We start from the raw sequence: 18,775 nt of genomic DNA on the forward strand, positions 1-18,775 counted from the left end.
AAGGTGCATTCCTTCTGAGATTCCCTGTTAAGGATCCCTTGCCTCCTTAACCTTAGTGCTGCAATTACTGACTAAGCGTCCTTTTGAGCCTGCCAGTTTGTGCTATTTCAAATACTTGTCATGGAAACCGGCCTTCCTGGTTGCCATAACTTTGGCTAGAAGGGTTTAAAAATAGGATAACACAGATGCCAAGTTATGGTAAGTACACAACTCTTTATTTAGACTCATGCAGGCCAATCTCCATATTAAACCACGATTATAAGCTTTTTATTCCAATTATGGCAGGCAAGCATAGGTACTTATGAAATGAATAAACCTAGACCACTGTGGGTTCATCGAAGGAAGACAAACATTTAGTAACATTAGGAAAACAGTGATGATTCATAGAGATGTGAGTGGAAAAAAGAAGTCCTAATGAGTCAAAGTAGAAAACGCCATTAATAGGGTGCGTTGGGATTGCCTAAGGTATGCGTTGAATACGTTTTGAATGTCTGACAAGTTAATTGGCCTGGTTAAACAACTAAACCTTAGTCATCTGCAAGAGTGCAGATGGGGGATGCTTAAGGGTACCATTAAGAAGCTTAAAGTTGAATATATGACTGTTCCATTAATGTAAGTCCAGTAGGAGTTAAGAACTAACGCCCAGCAATGTCTGGAACTAGTCCGCAATAATACTATCCAGTCTGACCCAGTGAAAATAGCTAATATCGTAACTGACAAATTTAGGGAAAATTTTAGTCCACCCACAGTTTGACTATTCCACAGATTCTGCAGTCTTAGCCATCCCCAGTAATTACTACATAAGGCCTCTCAGTCCTCTGAAATGCTAAGAACACCTCATTTATGGGCCTTAATATATCAGGATGCGTGGTTATCAGTACCAAATATAGCCTGTCTGAACCCCTGCTTTAACTTCTGACTATATTCCTAAAGCCTGAAAAGCAGCCATTGTAATGTCCATTACACAAGTGTGACCCAAATATAAAGCCATTAGACTCTTTAGGCTCATGTGTAAGGCCATGGAATTTATTTTCTCTGATCTCATTTATCTGAAAATTGAAAATGTCTTAACCCTGGACTATAATCAATTCAGTTTTGTCAAAGGTCGTCTCATCCGTAATTTCTAAAATCACCAAAATATTACAGCATGTCACTACTCCTTACTCAGGCATTATTGACAGGCTTTTTAAAACCTGAATATGAATCTGTTAGCGGCTGGAAAACTGCTTGACAGAACCCATGTGGTTACAATTATAAGTATGATGGCCCTCTACTGTACAGCATCTGTTTCTCAGACTTTTAAGAAAGCAGTCCTGGTCTGATTATTATCCAACTTTACAAAGGACTGTAAATCTGGAGATGGTTGTTCCTCCACTGACTTTCAGTTACTCCAGCATAGGTTAGATTACTTTAACAGTTTGTGCAAGGACAGTGGTCTGAAACTAAATGTGGCAAAAAATGTACTGTAGTCAGTCTGTTAAACAAAATATTTCCACATCATATCATGTAAGCAACACTGACCTTTGAGTTGGGCTATGTTGTGAGGGATGTAGGCACTCTTGTTTGATAGATAACTCCTTATCTTTTGATCGTGTCTCCATAGTAATTCAGAAAGCCTTCTGTCTGTCTCATCTGATTTGCTAAGGCATATTCTCCAGATCAATTGAAGTCTTAATTCCCCTTCGCTCCTCTCAAAAGACTCAATTTTTAGAATGAATTTATCTAAAATTCTCACTCAACTTTAGTGACCTCAGAGAATCCAGCTGTAAATGGTTGTGAGAAAATCTTTCTGCATGGCGCAACTTGTTAGGCAGGACATGGCATCAAGATCTAAGGAGATCATAGTCCCAGTATATTCTCAGCCTTCATTAGACCAATAATTGAGTAAAATGCACCCTTCAGCATGTACCTGACCAGGGATGTACAATAGTTGGAGTGGCCACAGAGGTTCCTCACTACAGTAATACAGGGTGTATATAATATGTCCTATGCAGACCACCTCAAAGTCCTGTCCGTGTACTCTGTCTCTTACAGATTACTGAGGGGTGATTTATGCTTAACTTAAAAGGCATTCTCTGATCCAGCCCTGATGAATCTGCTACACATTCGCAAAACAGCACTAGAATTACCTGATCTAAGGAGCTAAACCTCATCTGTGACATAAAACATGTTGGAGGGACAGGTATGTGTATCGGAGATTACTCCTTCTGTTGCACAGACCCCCCATTCATGTGAAACAGAGCCCTTCCTTAAGCCCATTCAAATGCAGTTAGGACCAATGGACAAGAAATAGTAAATTCACCCCTGTTTTACTGCCTGTAGCCCTTACGGGCAGGAGCAGCTTGTCAATGCCCTAAGGCAGAGGCATATACCAAAACTGTTCAAGCCTGTAGGCATTGATAATCGGGAAAGATTGGAGCATGAATGGCTAGGCTTAAAAAGGCTCTAGGGTGGTTAGCCTAGTATAACCCCCTATGATCCTATAAAGATGAATGGCCTAAAGACTTTTATTCAGACAGACTGTTAACCCTATCTGTACTCAGTCTCTTACAGACCTCTACATGATGATCTGTGTCTACCACTTCGAGCCATGACAGATCCAGCCTTCCTTGGCCTTCTATTTCATTGCAGACTAAAGAGTTCCTCATATACTTCCATCTACAGATAAGTAAATGATGTAGTGGGTTCCTTTCCCAGTGTATCTCCCACTTCTGAAATAGACTTCCACTACATGTCAAACACTCCTGCCACCTTCAAGGTAAATCTAGGTTGTTGAGCATTCTAACCCCACCCCCTGCCACCACTGATCTATTATGTATTGCTCTCTTTAAGGCTAGAGGGAATTTCTGAAAATGATGTATTGGTTAGACTTGTAATGGTCTATAGAATGATTGCCTACTACTTTCCTGAACCCGTGAACATATTTGTGTAATACTTGCAAAAATGTTTTCATAAATCGAATATTACATATTTAGAAACTGGGTTGCAAAACACGTTGTAACTCAGTTTTTAAAAATGTAACAAACAGCAGCCTAAGTGGTAGTAAATGGAAAAAAAAGCTTGTGGGTCATTTTGAACTCGCAGAATGCCTCCCATATTTCTGAAGTTTATTAGGACTTTTACAAATCTATGAATCAGTCTCAGATATTGTGATTCACCTTTAAATTATTTTCCCCTTCATGTTTCCATTGTAGTTACCGTAACTCTTCATTTGAACCTTATAGTCAAGCTTAACCTTAAATTAACTGTATTAATGACACTGTTTGGTCTTTATTTATATTACCCAGGGACAATGTATTTCTCTGCATGTTCCATTTTTTTCTGCTACATATTTGTTAGTCTTCGTTATTTGACACTGTACATTTTGATATTGTGTTTCTGAATTTCTTAAATCATGTGGGTTAAAAACGAAAATGTATCACCAAATTTTGAAAGTCAGTGGCGAGCTGCCTGTCAGCTCAAAAGTGGATGTAAAATCTTGAAAATGATAGATGTTAGCCTTATTGATTTGTATGCCATACGGATGCAGTTTGAAAGTTAATACCTGCGCTTAACTGGTAGCATGCAGAATGTATTGCATCCTGATGTTCAGAAATGTGTTCTTTGAGTAAACTTGCAGAAAAGTTTTCACAGCGGCCTTTCTGATCATCTGTCCCTTTCTTAGGTGTGCGAGATAATCGAGAGCCCTCTCTTTCTGAAGCTGAATCCTATGACAAAGCACACAGATGTAAGTAATAAAAGTTTCCATAAAGCGATGGTAGATAATGAATGCTTTATTCCATTACAATTCTATACATTGTCTGCAGTTGCTTTTCTGTTGCATAGTCAGCTTGAGATCTTTTTCCCTTTCATTTCCTCAGCATAAAAGGTCTCTTTGAAACTGACTTTGTAGCACAGAGGGATGACTGTGACCCAGATGATCAATGTTTATGTAATGGTCTTGGGAACTGGAGAAGCAAGACAGGGTATTGCCTGCTCACCTGCCATGGTTGAAGGGGTTTACACCATAATTCTTGGGGCAGTGCATACCATCATTGAATGCCTGGTCCAGACGTGAAACCTGGTAGGAGTTGTCATGTTACAAGGGGGATAGGGCTGATTTAAGGTGGTACATTACCATACAAAAGTGACATCTCTCATTGAATACCCACCCTTGAGTGCTGCCAAGGTATGTGCAGAGGGGAAATAGCTAGTGTTTAAGGAATAAAATCTCTTGGTGGCAGCCTGGGTTGTTGATCGATACCCAGCATAAAGGGGAGTGAATAAGCATACGTATAGCAGTTGACTTGGTAATTGGTAAGCACTGGGACAGAACATGCAGGAAAATTTTTATTTTTGGTCCATTTCTGTGCCTTCAAAATGTTAAGAAATTCTTCCTTGTACCACTAGTGAACTTGTCCTTCCAGACGCACATCATGATCCCTTGGTCCGTAACCTACATCTTGAATCATATTTGTTTGTCATGTGTCCATTAGATGTGAGTTTCTGAAATTGACACATTTTTCAAAGTCTGAATGCTGGTTTATGTTGTGGTCATACCTCTCAATCTCTTAGAGCAAGAAGTCTGGACAAAGACTAACAAAATGGGGGGGGGGGCAAAGGCCCCAAAATAGGGACAGATTTTAAATATTGCTCTTATAAACGTGAGTAACAGGATTTGTGTTGACATACATTTTCTGAAGGATTTGAAGTGTGAAACTCAAATGTATGTCATTTTGGTAACTTCAATCCTCGGATCATTCCAGTGATTTGTCAGAAAACCACAAATTTTATGAGGAATAGACCAAAAATATGAGGCAAAAATGTGGACATTATTTAAAAATCGGGACAGTTGAGAGGTATGGTTGCAGTGATGCTGTCTCTGTTGATCATAGTAATTAACACATTCTCCAACTTGCTCTTCCCACTTGTTTAATGCAGTTAGCGAACTCAAAATAGCCAGCTTCCAGGTTTTTTTGGGGGGGGGGGTTACAACTGGTGTGTGTGTGTGTGTGTGTGTGTGTGTGTGTGTGTGTGTGTGTGTGTGTGTGTGTGTGTGTGTGTGTGTGTGTGTGTGTTGGTGTGCGAGTGCGTGCACAGATGCGCGTGTGTGTGTGTACACTTGAGTTGGGGGGTAGTTATCTGGTGGGTATATACTTTCTGCTGGTTGTATGCATTTGGTATGTGTAACTTACGTAACATTATCTGAGAAAAAGCTGGAGACTCACCATTTGTGTCTTATGTAAGAAACATTTTGCTTCCGTCTTATTGTGATGTCTTTTACTTAGCTATCTGTATCACTGCCCTGAAAACGCCACCTATAATTTGGACAACCTTAAGTAGCTTGGTACAAGTCAACATTGACTTGACAACGCTTAACACACTCCCTAACTCAGGTTGTTAGGATGCTGTTTGTGATTTAGTTGCCGTATACACAAAGATTTGGTTGTAGTCTTCCACTCACTATCTTGATATGGTTTGGTTCTGCTTATGCTGTTCTTTTGTTATTGTCCTCTGTGCAGATGGCAACTACCTGGCAGGATAGTTTATTGGTTCTGTTGAAGTATGGCAACATTTTTTGTGTTGCTGTCGCCTTGGATACCACTTCAGCATGAATGGACATCCATATTATGTCTGAAAGAATAATTGTATAAATACTGTAGTTCAGTTAATAATGTTTTACTAGATGTTAATAATATCCCAATACTGTCTTTAGTAACAGTGCTGATAAAAAGTCTGTAGAAATTCTAGAATGTAGGATAACAGTAACTATGCTGATAAATATATCCAAAGATCTGATGTTGTCCGTCTTCATTTATCCTTGACATGTGGGGACTCTGTTCTGACCCTCAGAACCGGCTCGGCCGCTGTAACGGGTCTACTTCACGATGTTGAAAGCCAACAATATCGAAGCTGATATTGTCGGCACCACAACATCGAAAGCGCAGAACATTGTGCAGGTAAATGGAAATCTCCATAGGGGAAGATTCTGTTTACCACAATTTAGTGCAGTCTTGGAGTTGGAATATTTAAGTGGGGGGTGCAGGGGGGCTTGCCCCCCTGCCTACGCTAGTTAGTTCTGCCTACGCTAGTTAGTTTTTATTTTTTGTTTTTTTAAAACGTTATTCAATGTTTTACTACATCAATCACTAGAGGTCGACCTTTAGTGATTCGATGTAGTAAGATTTCGATAACGTGATATAGAAGCACTATAACAGCTTGCAAGAAAAAAAAAAATTCATGCTAAATCTCTACCCAGAATACCTCTCTCCAGATTACCTCTGATCTCGTTTGCTGCTCTTTTACAAAGTTACGTATCGGCCAGACTCTCGTCAGCTAAGTGTATTTTTTATTTATTTTTTTCTCTCTAATACTTTTAATCTTTTGTAAATACAGCTGTACTTTATGTGTACTTTTGTCCAGTTCAGCTTTAGCATATTTATTCTTTCCCCTCTTCCAAAGTAATATTTATATACAGTTTCCTTTCTGTACTCTCGTAGTTCCTTTCTGCGTACAAGTGTGCTGCTTTTACCTTGTGGTGTTTCTCTTTACCATCATTGGTAGTTCTTTCTTTTCCCCTACCTTTTGGTAGTTCTAGCCTACTATTGTTGATAGCCCCTTTCCCTTCTAAGCTGTGTCTGTGTGTGCTCTTTCTCTCTAATACGTAAGTGTGTCTGCAGTTGATAATTTTCTTCATCAACATGGCAGACAAATCTAGGGGAACAACTGTCTTCAAACAATGTCAGGATTGTGGGAGGAAGATGCTCAACTCTGATGGGCTCCCCTCTTGCATTTACTGTTTGGGCCCAGCACATTTGCAGGAAGAGTGCATTATTTGTCAAGCCTTCAGTCACTGGGCCCTTGTTGAAAGAAAAAATAAGCTGATTTTAAAAGGTCTAATTAAAACTTCTTTTGAAGAGGTGTTATCCAAATCTGATTTATCTTCACCTTCTTCTCAGTCTTCTAAATCTGTACAAGGACAGAAGAGGCATCAGTCGGTGTCAGCGTCCCCTTCAGTCCCGGCAGCCAAGAAGCACAAATCTTCAGTTTCCACTCTTCCCGTGGAACCAGAATTGGCAATTGACAAATCCAAGGAACCGACTTCTTCAGCATCGTCTGTGGTAATGACTTCACCACAGTAGTGATGTTCCCATTCTTCTCCATCGGTGCTGGTCCCCTCAGCAGCTCAGTCTGAAATTTTGGAACCAGTACTTTTCCCGGTGCCACCTGTAACTTTGAAACCAGGTCCCCCCAAGACAAGGTATTCTCCCTCAATTGATCCCTTTGTGGGTCAACTTCCAAGCCCCTTTCTAGATAGACCTGAATTTCCCTCAGCCCTTTCGGTCTGTTCCTCCAGGAGTCTGACAGAAGTTGATGCCATGAGGTTGGTGGACCAGCTCCTCGATGTTCTTCGTGTTTCACTGTTGCAGTCATTACATTTGGAGTAATCTGCTGGCAAGTTGCCCTCAGTTGGCTTGATTAACAAAGTCTTGGGTCCTGCGTCGGTTGCTGTCCCTTCTTCCATGACGTCAGGTCGTCAGGGATATAAAACATACAGCCGACGCCATTACATCAGTCTTTCTTGCCGTGCGGTGCCCGAAGCAGAAGCAGTTCGCAAGTGCTGGTTGGCCGACTCCTGAAATTTTCGTTTTTGGGTTTCAGAACCGAAGTCTTCAACTAAAAAGCTAAGTACCCCATTGGGGAAACTTTTTTTTCCTTGCTCCTTACAGATGTCAGTAAAAGTTAATAATTGCATTACTTGTGGGAAGCAAATACCTCATAAGGATTTTCATTTGTACTGTATTCCTTGCCTAGGCCCTGACCACAACGTACCTTGCTGTTGGTTTTGTGCTAAATTTAATCAACGCACTATTAAACGTCTGTATATTTTTGCTTCTAAATATTTTGGCTCACGATTTAATTATCCAGAAATGTCGTTGGTTAGCAATCCGACTACCGGAATACCTAAAAAACGCAAAGAAAAAGACAAAGACATGCCATTGAGGTCCAGAACTGATGATGACGCTTCTCCTAAGCCAGTCACCAGTTTGCTGGTACTCAGTGAGGCGCTTTTGCAGCCCCTGATACCCGCTACTTCTGATTCGCAGACCTCTACTGAGACCCATTCGGAGTCTGGTATGCCACGAGATGCTTCAATTATGGAACCCGCGGATGTCTCTACCTTAGATGGGTCTGGAGCCGCTGTGCAGGCACCGGCTTCTGAGGGTGTTTTCAGGCCTACAGATTTGTATATTAGACAGACGCCATCTTCAAAACTAAGGCCAAAATCAAAATCTGTGTCTAAAAAAAACGACGCCTGGGCCACATGTGCAGGCCCCTATGCCTAAAAAACAGATGATCAAGATGGCTGAAGATTTAATTACTCTGATCAGGGGTAGCCAACCCCCCTCCCCCCTTCTAAGAGGCCTAGGCAAGTCATTGATTGAGTCTTCTGAACAGGATTCTATTCTTCTGATTCTTCTAATGAACAGGATTTGTCTATACAAACTTATGAGGACTCTGATGCAGAAGATTCCATTCCTTCTGCTTCTCCCCCTGAGGATTTTTCTTTTGGGGAAACTTTACATACTTTAAGGGAACATTTCCACTGGGAAAGTCAGGATTTCTCTGAATCTAAAAAGAGACTTGGGGGGGTTTCTTCTTCTTCCTCAGCATATGCCTTTGGCTGTACCTCATGTTCTAGACATTGTTGATTATGTTTTTTCAGAATCTAGTATGGGTCTTGATTCTCTGCCTCCGGCTCTTTGTAAGCCAGACAGATACTACAGGGTTCCTGACTCCCACAAATTCCTTTTCAAAAATCCTATTGCAGATCCTGAAATCATTTCTCAGGGTCCCAAGGGCATTAAGGCCTCTACTGCTAAAAATCCTACCCCTTCTGATAGGGATTCCAGGGCGCTGGATAGATGGGGTAAGAAGGTTTACACTTCTGCAACCTTGGCAATCAGGGCTTTAAACTGTCAATTTCATATGCTTAAATATCAACATCATATCATGGGACTGCTTAAACAAAAAATTATGTTAATTTCTGACTGTGTGGAAAATAAAGATTTACAGGATTTATTGCATTCAGCTGAACAAGTCGAAAAACATACTTTGCAATGTGGTTTTGATTCTTTGGAGGCCTCTTGCAGGGCTGCTGTAATTGGGTCTGTGCTAAGAAGGCATGCTTGGCTCAAAGAGCAAACTTTACCTGATTATGTTAAAGCAAAATTGTTGGATGCTCCTTTACAACAGGACCATCTCTTTGGTAATAAGTCTGAAGAAGTTTTAAAAAATATGGAAGATAAAAATAAATCTATGCAAACTGTGAAAGATTTCTTACAAGTGCAACCTCCAAGATTTAGTAGGCACTGGCCTACTAAGAACTGGTCCTTTCCAGTTCCTTCGAGAGCCACTCAAATCAAACCCAGACATTCCAAAGGCTCCAGGTTTCAGTCACAAGGGACTTTTAGAACAAAACAATGGGGTGCCTCCTCCTCCAAATCTGGAAACAACAAGGCACCTCCCTATGGTAAGCAGTCTCAATGACTTCTCTTTACACTTAACAAGAACTTGCCTTTTGGCCGCCCCTTTGGAGGGGAAAACTGGCACTTCATGCAAGAAACTGGTAACTTATAACCCAGGACAAAGGGGTTTTAAATGTAGCATCCCAGGGATACAGATTTCATTTCCACACGTTACCAGTCCCAAACGGATGGCCAGACTGCCCCTAAATCAGTGGGCAGAGGCCCAGAAACAAGTACGGTCCCTCATGAACATGGGGGCTATAATCCGGTACCAGAAGAGGAAATGGGACAAGGTTTCTATTCAAGACTTTTCCTGGTACCCAGAAAAGACAAATCATGGCGTCCAATTCTGTACTTATCTACTCTGAACACATTTCTGGACATTCCAAAATTCAAGATGCTGACTAACAGTTACTTCCAGTGCTAGGCAAAGATGCCTGGTTGGTAACTCTAGACTTAAAAGAGGCTTACTTGCATATCCCAATCAGGGAATCTTGCAGAAGATACCTCCGCTTCAAAGCAGGCTACTTAAATTACCAGTTCTCTGCACTGCCCTTTGGCTTATCTACTGCGCCCATGGTCTTCACAAAGTGCCTGGCTCCAGTAATTGCATTTTGCAGACAAAGAAATATTCAAATATATCCATATCTGGACGATTGTCTAATTCAATCAGAAAACAGGGACATTCTTCTAAAACATCTGACATTTGTAAAAAGGGTTCTAACTTGTCTAGGGTACACAATAAACAAAAATAAATCACTACTGGTACCCTCTCAAAAAATTACATTCCTGGGCGCAAGCTTGAATACAACTGCCCAGATGGCTTACCTTACGCCAGAAAAGCAAATTCATTTGGTAACTTACTTCAAACAGGTGGCCACAAAAACCCTACTATCTGCAAGACAAATTCTGCAAGCCTTGGGGTTCATGGCCTCCTGCATTCTTCTAATTCCATATGCAAGACTGCATATGAGGAAACTTCAGTGGTACTTAAAAGGTTTATGGAGTCAACACTGTCACAGCCTGGAAACAATGATTCCTATCATACCTTGCCTGCAACTAGAGTTCGTATGGTGGGCAGAGGCCTGCCACCAAAACAAGGGACTGCCATTCACTCCACCGTCTGCCACCCAAATTCGAACTACAGACTCATCAGACTATACTTGGGGGGGGGGGGGTCATCTGGCAGGGAAGTGCATTCAGGGCAAATGGAGCCCAAATCAAATGCACCTTCATATCAATCAAAAAGACTTGCTAGCTGTGCAGAATGCACTGACAGCCTTCAAGGACTACCTTCGTCCAGGACAGCTAATGATAAAGACAGTGACAACACCACAGTTATGTGGTACATAAACAAGCAAGGGGGTACACACTCCTACCCCCCTTGCAGACTAGCCATGGCATTGTGGAACACGGCCTTGACCTGTCAAATACAGCTACAAGCTCAATTCCTGCCAGGAAAGCTGAATACTCTGGCAGATGACCCAAGCAGAAATTTCATGGATCCACACAAATGGAAACTGGAACCATGCATTTTCAACATGTTGACACGCCAATGGGGGAGTCCAGACATAGTTCTCAGTTGGACAAATTCTGCATAAGACTTCATCACAAAAAAGCCTGGAAAGTGGATGCTCTATCATTCAGCTGGAAAAATCAGTCTATGCTTTTCCCCCTCTGCCTCTGCTCTCCAAATTTCTACTAAGTCAAACAGGACAAACCAAAAATGATTTTGATTGCTCCAGACTGGCCTTGCCAACACTGGTACCCACTCCTGCGCAACGTGTCACACCTTCCACCATGGCACCTGCCTCAGACACCTTACTTACTGTCTCAGCAGAATAACCAAATTCTGCACACTCCGCTCCAAACCTTGAATCTTACAGTGTGGCTAATCACCTAAATTCACCCTTAGGATCCCTCATCAAACCTGTGATGGATGTAATTTTTGAGGCAAGACGGCCTAGTACTAGAAAATCTTATGCTGACAAATGAAAAAAGATTTTGTGCCTGGAATCATTCACAAGGGATAAGCACAGCAGTGCCCAATATTCCTCAGATTTTACAATACTTAACTGAGATGCTTCACAAGGGCCTATCCTTTTCTTTCATAAAAATCCATGCCTCAGCCATTTCAGCTCATTATAACACAGAGCCTCCCCTCTTCTCTCATCCTCTGCTAAAGCAGTATCTCATAGGGGCCAAAAACTTAAGACCACCCAGGAGAGCTCCAACCCCTGCCTGGCACCTCAACTTTGTATTGGAAAAACTTACTCTTCCTCCTTTCGAGCCAGCTGCTACTGCAGACTTAAAATTTCTCTCCTGGAAAACTGCTTTCCTTTTAGCAGTCACTTCAACTAGAAGGATTTCCAAATTACAGGCTCTTATGGCAGTGGAGCCTTTCATTATTTGTCATGCGGACAGTGTGTCTCTCAGGACCAGTCCATCCTTCATGCCTAAGGTGGTATCCAGTGTGGCTCTTAATCAAACCATTCATTTGCCAACTTTCTTTCCCAATCCATAGAACAAGGGGGAGCAGATTCTGCATTCATTGGATGTACACAGACAGCTTAGATTTTACTTAAACAGAACAAATTCTCTAAAAATCTGATCAACTACTGGTGGCATTTGCTGCAGGGGCAGAGGGAAAGGCTATTTCAAAGCAGACTATTTCCAAATGGATAAGCCATTGTATTTGTTTCTGCTATATGCACCGTAGTAAAACTATCCCCCAGGGGATCAGATCTCATTCCACTAGTGCTGCATCTACTTCTACAGCCTTTCTCAGAGGTGTTCCTACCAGAGACATTCTAGAAGCTGCTACCTGGAGCTCAGTTCATATGTTCACCAAACATTACCATTTACCTCTCTTCTCCAAATCTAGAACTGGCTTTGCCACTGCTGTCCTGCAGGGCCTTATAGCTAGTCCTATTGCTGTATAAATCCATCCTCCCAACCATAGCTTTGGGAATCTACCCAAATATAATGACTGCAACAGTGAAACGCGAAGAACATAGTACAGTTGTGCACACTTACCATAAATGTAGATGTTCGAGTGTATTCACTGTTGCAGTCTTGGTTACCCTCCCACCAACCCCCTGTTTTTAATTTTTCTATACTTATACTTTCATTTACTATGCTTAAAAGCCTTTTTGGTGTATTTGCTTTTAGTATGGAAATATATATATAATGTTGAGTTTTTTAATGACTTAAATATTTGGCTACCCATTTGGGGGGCACCTAACATCTGGGGCAAGAAAAACTGATGTAATGGCGTCGGCTGCATGTTTTATACCCCTGATGACCTGACGTCATGGAAGAAGGGACAGCAACCGACGCAGGACCCAAGACTTTAAGCAGGCCGACTGAGGGCAACCTACCAACAGATTACCCCAAATGTAATGACTGCAACAGTGAATACACTCAAACATCTACATTTATGTTACGTGTACACAACTGTACTTGGCCAGGGGTCTTACAGTTTCCACTTGAGCCTCAGTCCCTCCTGGAGATGGGACTTCCTGTCCTAGGACTCCACTGATTTTTCCTCCTCTAACCTCCTCCGAGGTTTTAGAGATTATGACTCAGATTCCTCCAGTTCCAGCTGCTCCGGTGCCGGCAGTCTTTTTTTACTTCGGTTCCAGACTCTGCCTTGAGTTCCTCGAGTCCTTCAGAGCAAATGGACTCTGGGGTCATAGTTCTACTGCCGGATCTGAGGGGCTTCGATCAGCTCCAGTTTTTTATTCAGAGCCACTCTGGATTCTTTTGGCACGTGGGGTCATCCGCAGGTCCAGCTTTGGGAGTGGGTGAGGCCACGGTTCCAAGGTTAACTCTTGGTTCCGGGCTCCCATCCCTCTTCAGGGAGACCTGCCTTCCAGGTGATGGAGAGGTCATTGGCCTCTGCAGGATGTCTCCTCTGCAGTTGTGTTTCACTGTTGCAGTCATCACATTTGGGTTATCTGCCTGCAGGTAGCCCTCAGCCGGCCTGAATACTGGAGTCTTGGGATTTCTGCATCAGATGCTGTTGCTTCTTCCATGACGCAGCCAACGCCATTACATCAGTCTTTCTTGCCGTACGGTGCCCGAAGCAGAATCAGTTCGCAAGTTGCAGTCGGCCGACTCCTGAAATTTTCATTTTCGAGTTTCAGACCTGAAGTCTTCTAAAAGGTAAGTACCCCATTGGGGATCCTTTTTTCTTGCTCTAACCGATGTCAGAAAAAATTAATAGTTGTCTTGCCTGTGGAAAGTCAATACCTCATAGAGATTTTCATTCTCACTGCATCACCTGTTTAGGTCCAGACCATGACGTCCCTCGCTGTTGGTTTTGTGCCTTGTTCAACGCCAGAACTATCCATCTTCGGACAATTTTTGTAGTTAAATACTTTTGCTCTCTATCTCCGTACTCCAAAATGGCGTTGCTAAGCCATCCGACTACCAATCTTCTGAAAAACATAAGGATAAAGACAGAGACAGACCGCATAGGTCCAAAACAGCCGACGACGCTACCGTTAAGCTAGTCGTCAGTCCGCCAGTACTCAGTGAGGCGCTTTCGCAGCCCCTGATACCCGCTTCTATAGATTCGCAAGCCTCAACTGAGACCCATTTGAAGTCCGGTATGCCGCGAGATGCTTCGACTATGGAAACTGCGGATGTCTCTACCTTGGATGGGTCTGGAGCCGCTGTGCAGGTGCCAGCTTCTGAGGGTGTATTCAGGCCTACCGATTTCCATATTAAACCAACGACTTCGTTTCAAGCCAAAAATACAGAATTTCTCAGCCCTAAAGTTCACACTACGCCTAGGAAACAGACAACCAAAGCGCATTCTGAGGCCCACAGACCTAAAGAACAAATTATTAGAATGGCTGAAGACCTTATTACCTTTATTAGGGAAGCTAGCCTTCCCCCTCAGAGACCTAGAACTGATTTTCCTTCTGATTCTTCTGATCAGGAATCTGATTTCTCTGTTCCTTCTGACTACCAGGACATACCCTTACCTACCTATGAGGATTCTGATGCAGAGGATTCCATTCCCTCTGCTTCCCCCCCAGAAGATTTTTCTTTTGGTGAAACCCTGCATACCCTTGGAGAGCATTTCTGCTGGGAAAGCCAGGACTACTGTCAGTCCAAAAAGAGACTCGGGGAATTTTTAAACCTGCCTCAGCACAGACCTCTAGCTATCCCTCCTGTTCTGGAGATTGTGGATGATGTTTTCTTGGAATCCAGCCTTACCCCGGATACTTTGCCTCCAGCTCCCAGGAAACCTGACAGGTACTATAGAGTACCTTACTCTCAAGTTCTTTTTCAAGAATCATACTGTGGATCCAGAGACCATTTCCCTAGGACCAAAAGGCATTAAGGCTACTACTGCCAAGAATCCTACCCCTTCTGACAGGAATTCTAGGGCTTTAGACTGATTGGGTAAGAAGGTATACACCTCTGCTACTCTGGCCATTAGGGCTTTAAATTGCCAGTTTCATATGTTAAAGTATCAGCAGCATATTATGGGGCTAATTAAACAGAAAATTATGTTGATTTCTGGCTGTGCACAACACAAAGATTTACAAGAGTTAATGCGTTCTGCTGACCAAGTTGGTAAACATACTTTGCAGTGTGGTTTTGATGCTTTAGAAGCATCTTGTAGGGCTGCTGTCACAGGGTCTGTTCTTAGAAGGCATACTTGGCTTAAGGAACAAAACTTGCCAGATCATGTCAAAGCAAAATTACTGGATGCACCCTTAAACTAAGAGCACCTATTTGGCAATAAAGCAGAAGAATTTCTCAAAAGGATGAAGGAGAAAGCTAAATCTATGCAAACTGTTAAAGATTTCTTACAAGTACAGCCACCTAGATTCAGTAGGCATTGGCCTTCAAAGAACTGGTCCTTTCCAGTCCCTTCCAAGCCTTCTCAGTCCAAGCCCAGGGGCAGCAGACCCCCAAGACTTCATTCTCAGGTTATGCACAGATCTAAGCAGTGGGGTGCTCCCATGTCCAGAACGGAGTAGTAAGCCAACCCCCTATGGTAAACTTGCACAATGACGTATCCTCAACTCCACCAAGCGTGCTCAAGTACTTTTACCTTTAGGAGGAAAATTCGCCTGGCCTGCAAAAAAATGGGAATACATTACCCAATACAAATGGGTTTTAAACATTGTTTCCCTAGGATACAGATTCCACTAACACTCACTCCCAACCCTAAGTGGATGGCCAGACCTCCCCCCAAACCAGTGGGCGGAGGCCTAAAAGCAAGTACTTTCTCTCCTCAGCATCAAAAATATTCAACCTGTCCCAGCAGAACAAAGGGGACAAGACTTTTATTCAAGACTATTCCTGGTTCCCAGAAATGAAAACTCCTGGCTTCCTATCCTGGATTTATCTATTCTCAACACCTTTCTGGTGGTTCCAAAATTCAAAATGCTAACTCTCTAACATCTGCTTCCTATGTTAGCCAAGGATGTCTGGCTGGCAATCCTAGACTTAAAAGAAGTTTACCTGCACATCCCCATAAGGGAATCTTGCAGGAAATACCTTTGCTTCAGGGCACTATCTATGCACTATCAGTTCTCTGCACTTCCCTTTGGCTTATCTACTGCGCCCAGGGTATTCACAAAGTGCCTAACTCCAGCCATTTCTTTTAGCAGGCAGAGAAGTATTCATATTTACCCATATTTGGACGACTGCCTGATTCAGGCAGAAAGTCAGGACTTGCTACTACAGTGCCTGGCTTTTGTATAGAGACTTCTAACTTCAATGGGGTACACCATCAACGAAAAGAAATCATACCTAGTACCCCTGCCAACAGATTGTTTTCCTGGGAGCAAGCTTGAACACAACTTCCCAGATGGCATTCCTCACTCAAGAGAAACAAATTCATTTGACAACTTATTTCAACGTACTGGCCACAAAAACCTAGCTATCTGCAAGGAAAATACTGCAAGCTCTGGGGTTCATGGCCTCTTGCATTCTGTTAGTTCCGTATGCAAGACTGCACATGAGGAAACTTCAGTGGTATCTAAAAAGTCTATGGTGTCAACATTCTCAGGACCTGGAAACAATAATTCCTATCATTCTGTGTCTAAGGGCAGAGTTCCTTTGGTTGGCAGAGGCCTACAACCACAACAAGGGACTCCCTTTCACTCTACCCCCTGCCGCCCAAACCCTAACAACAGACGCATCGGACTATGGATGGGGGGGCACACATGGCAGGACAGTGCATTCAGGGCAAATGGAACCCAAAGCAGATGCACCTGCATATCAATCTAAAAGAAATGTTAGCTGTACAGAATGCTCTTACAGCCTTCAACGCCTTGGTCTTCCAAGACAACTATTGGTAAAAACAGACAACACCACAGATGTTAAGTTGTCAATCTCGCCTTCATTCTTGCTTGATGGGTTCGGAGCCGATCCTCGGCTCCGACTCGGCACTTGCTAAGCTCGAGAGTCACTTTTACCAGCTCGAGGCAGCCCCATATCCCATGATGCAAGGCGGTAAGTACCCAGATCTCGTTTGCCGCTTCGCTGATGAGGTCCTCCTTTTACCAGCTCCTGGTAAGTGATTTATATATTACTGTTTTTGTCCCTTTTTTCACTTAAAACTTATATTTAACAGTTTTAGTTTAGATTCAGTCCCTTTTCTGACTAGAATTTCCCTCACTTCTTAATTTTTTTTTTTTTTTTTTAGTCAGGCCTTCTCCCCTCCCATCCCCCCCCTTGTTAGGGTGTGTGTGTGTGTATGTGAGAGGTTAGTGATTTCTTTAATTTTGGGATAATTGTTTCTTGGGCTGTGTTGTGTCTGTGTTTTTTTCTGCAACTATGTCCAAGGAAAGGGTCTCAGGCTTTAAGAAGTGTGACTCGTGCTGTCAGAAGATGTCTCTGACAGACGGTCACACTTCTTGCTTATACTGCCTGGGACCTCTCCACCTGCAGGACTCCTGTGCAGTATGTCATTCTTTTAGCCAGAGAGTCCTGCAGGAAAGGAGAAACAAATTGATTTTGAGGGGCCTTCTTAAACCGGAGGGCTCTCCGGCTAAGTCGGCCCCGACTAAGACTTCCAAGTCTTCCAAGGCCCAGGCTTCTGTCTCTAAGCCTGCGGCCTCAGTTCCGAGTCTTTCAGAGTCGAGATCGGCTCCGGCTGGAGCCGATCCTAGTTTGCACAAAATACTGGTTCGGTCACATCGGTGTCGGCTCCGACTGGCTCCGACCACCATGTGGCTCAGGCTTCAGTGTCGGCGCCGACCGGCTCCAACACCGTTACTTTTATGTCTGTATCGGCTCGCCGAGCCGTACATTGAGACCTTCTGTCGGTGCCGAAAGTTGTCGGCTCGACAGCATCCATGGTTTCGTCGGCCCGATGGTTCCTTCGAGGAAGAGGTCAAGGTCCCCTTCCTTGGAACCGATACTTCGCTCGGCCTCTCCTCTCGAATGGAGCCATCGGAGCCGATCATCCAGGTCATCCAGGCTTTCTGACCATGATTTAGAGAGGGTCAGTAAATTATTAAAATCACAGGCACTGGCCCAGATGCTACATAGTCCGTCTCAGCAGGCGACTATTAGTCCACACCCCTTGCAGTTCCTCCTTCGACTCTACCTCAGAGTTTGGAGCTGGAGTCTTCGGAATGGTTTCTGCTATGGCTGAGGGACAGATACCCCTTCTGCTCCCTCAGCCTCTACTCTTATCTCCTCTTGAGACCTTCCTTAGAGGGATTCGTGGTCGGGCTTCCTGGTCTCCTCCGAGGGGTGAGTGGCATCGGACCCTTGTCCGACCCCACTCTTCCCCTTGGAGCCTCGGCCTTGGAGCTCGGCTCCGACATTGGCCTCGAGCCTTCCTTTTCGGTGGGCCCTGGGTTCCTGGTTCTTGAACGGGTTCTCTCGGACCTCCTTGGGAGGGGAGCCGAGGTGATGAAGAGTGTGCTAGCCACTGGACTCAGCCAGCAGTCTGTTCCCTTAGCTCCTCCCTCACGGTGCCTGTCGATATCTCTGCCATCTCTCTTGCTCCCGGACCCAGAGATCCTCCGCCTCAGGTTTCCCCACTGGGAAGAACCCCTCTTCCGAGGATTCTCCTGATCAGTCAGGGATCCTCCGCAAGAGGACCTGTAAGAGGAAACACGTAGACTCCCGAGTCTATCACTTCAGATACCGACTTAGATGAGTCGGAGGGATCCCTAAGATCCCCTCTGAGGATGTCTCCTTTTCAGACATCCTAGAACTCCTTAAACAGAGGGAAACTGGCTCTCCAATAATCCCTCTGAGGATGAGTCGGTATACCTGGA

General features: G+C 43.6%; 1 protein-coding gene across 1 annotated transcript in view; it reads left to right on the forward strand.

The window, feature by feature from the left end:
* Window positions 1-18,775, forward strand: part of COPS6 (COP9 signalosome subunit 6) — an 839,183-nt gene that overhangs the window by 286,177 nt on the left and 534,231 nt on the right. Inside the window, exon 5 of the mRNA XM_044077362.1 lies at window positions 3,665-3,727. Coding sequence (XP_043933297.1) covers window positions 3,665-3,727 — 63 coding nt within the window. The remainder of the gene's footprint in view (window positions 1-3,664; window positions 3,728-18,775) is intronic.

Source organism: Protopterus annectens, chromosome 7.part0 (assembly GCF_019279795.1).
Source record: "Protopterus annectens isolate FY-2018-M chromosome 7.part0, PAN1.0, whole genome shotgun sequence".
NCBI classification, from domain to species: Eukaryota; Metazoa; Chordata; order Ceratodontiformes; family Protopteridae; genus Protopterus; species Protopterus annectens.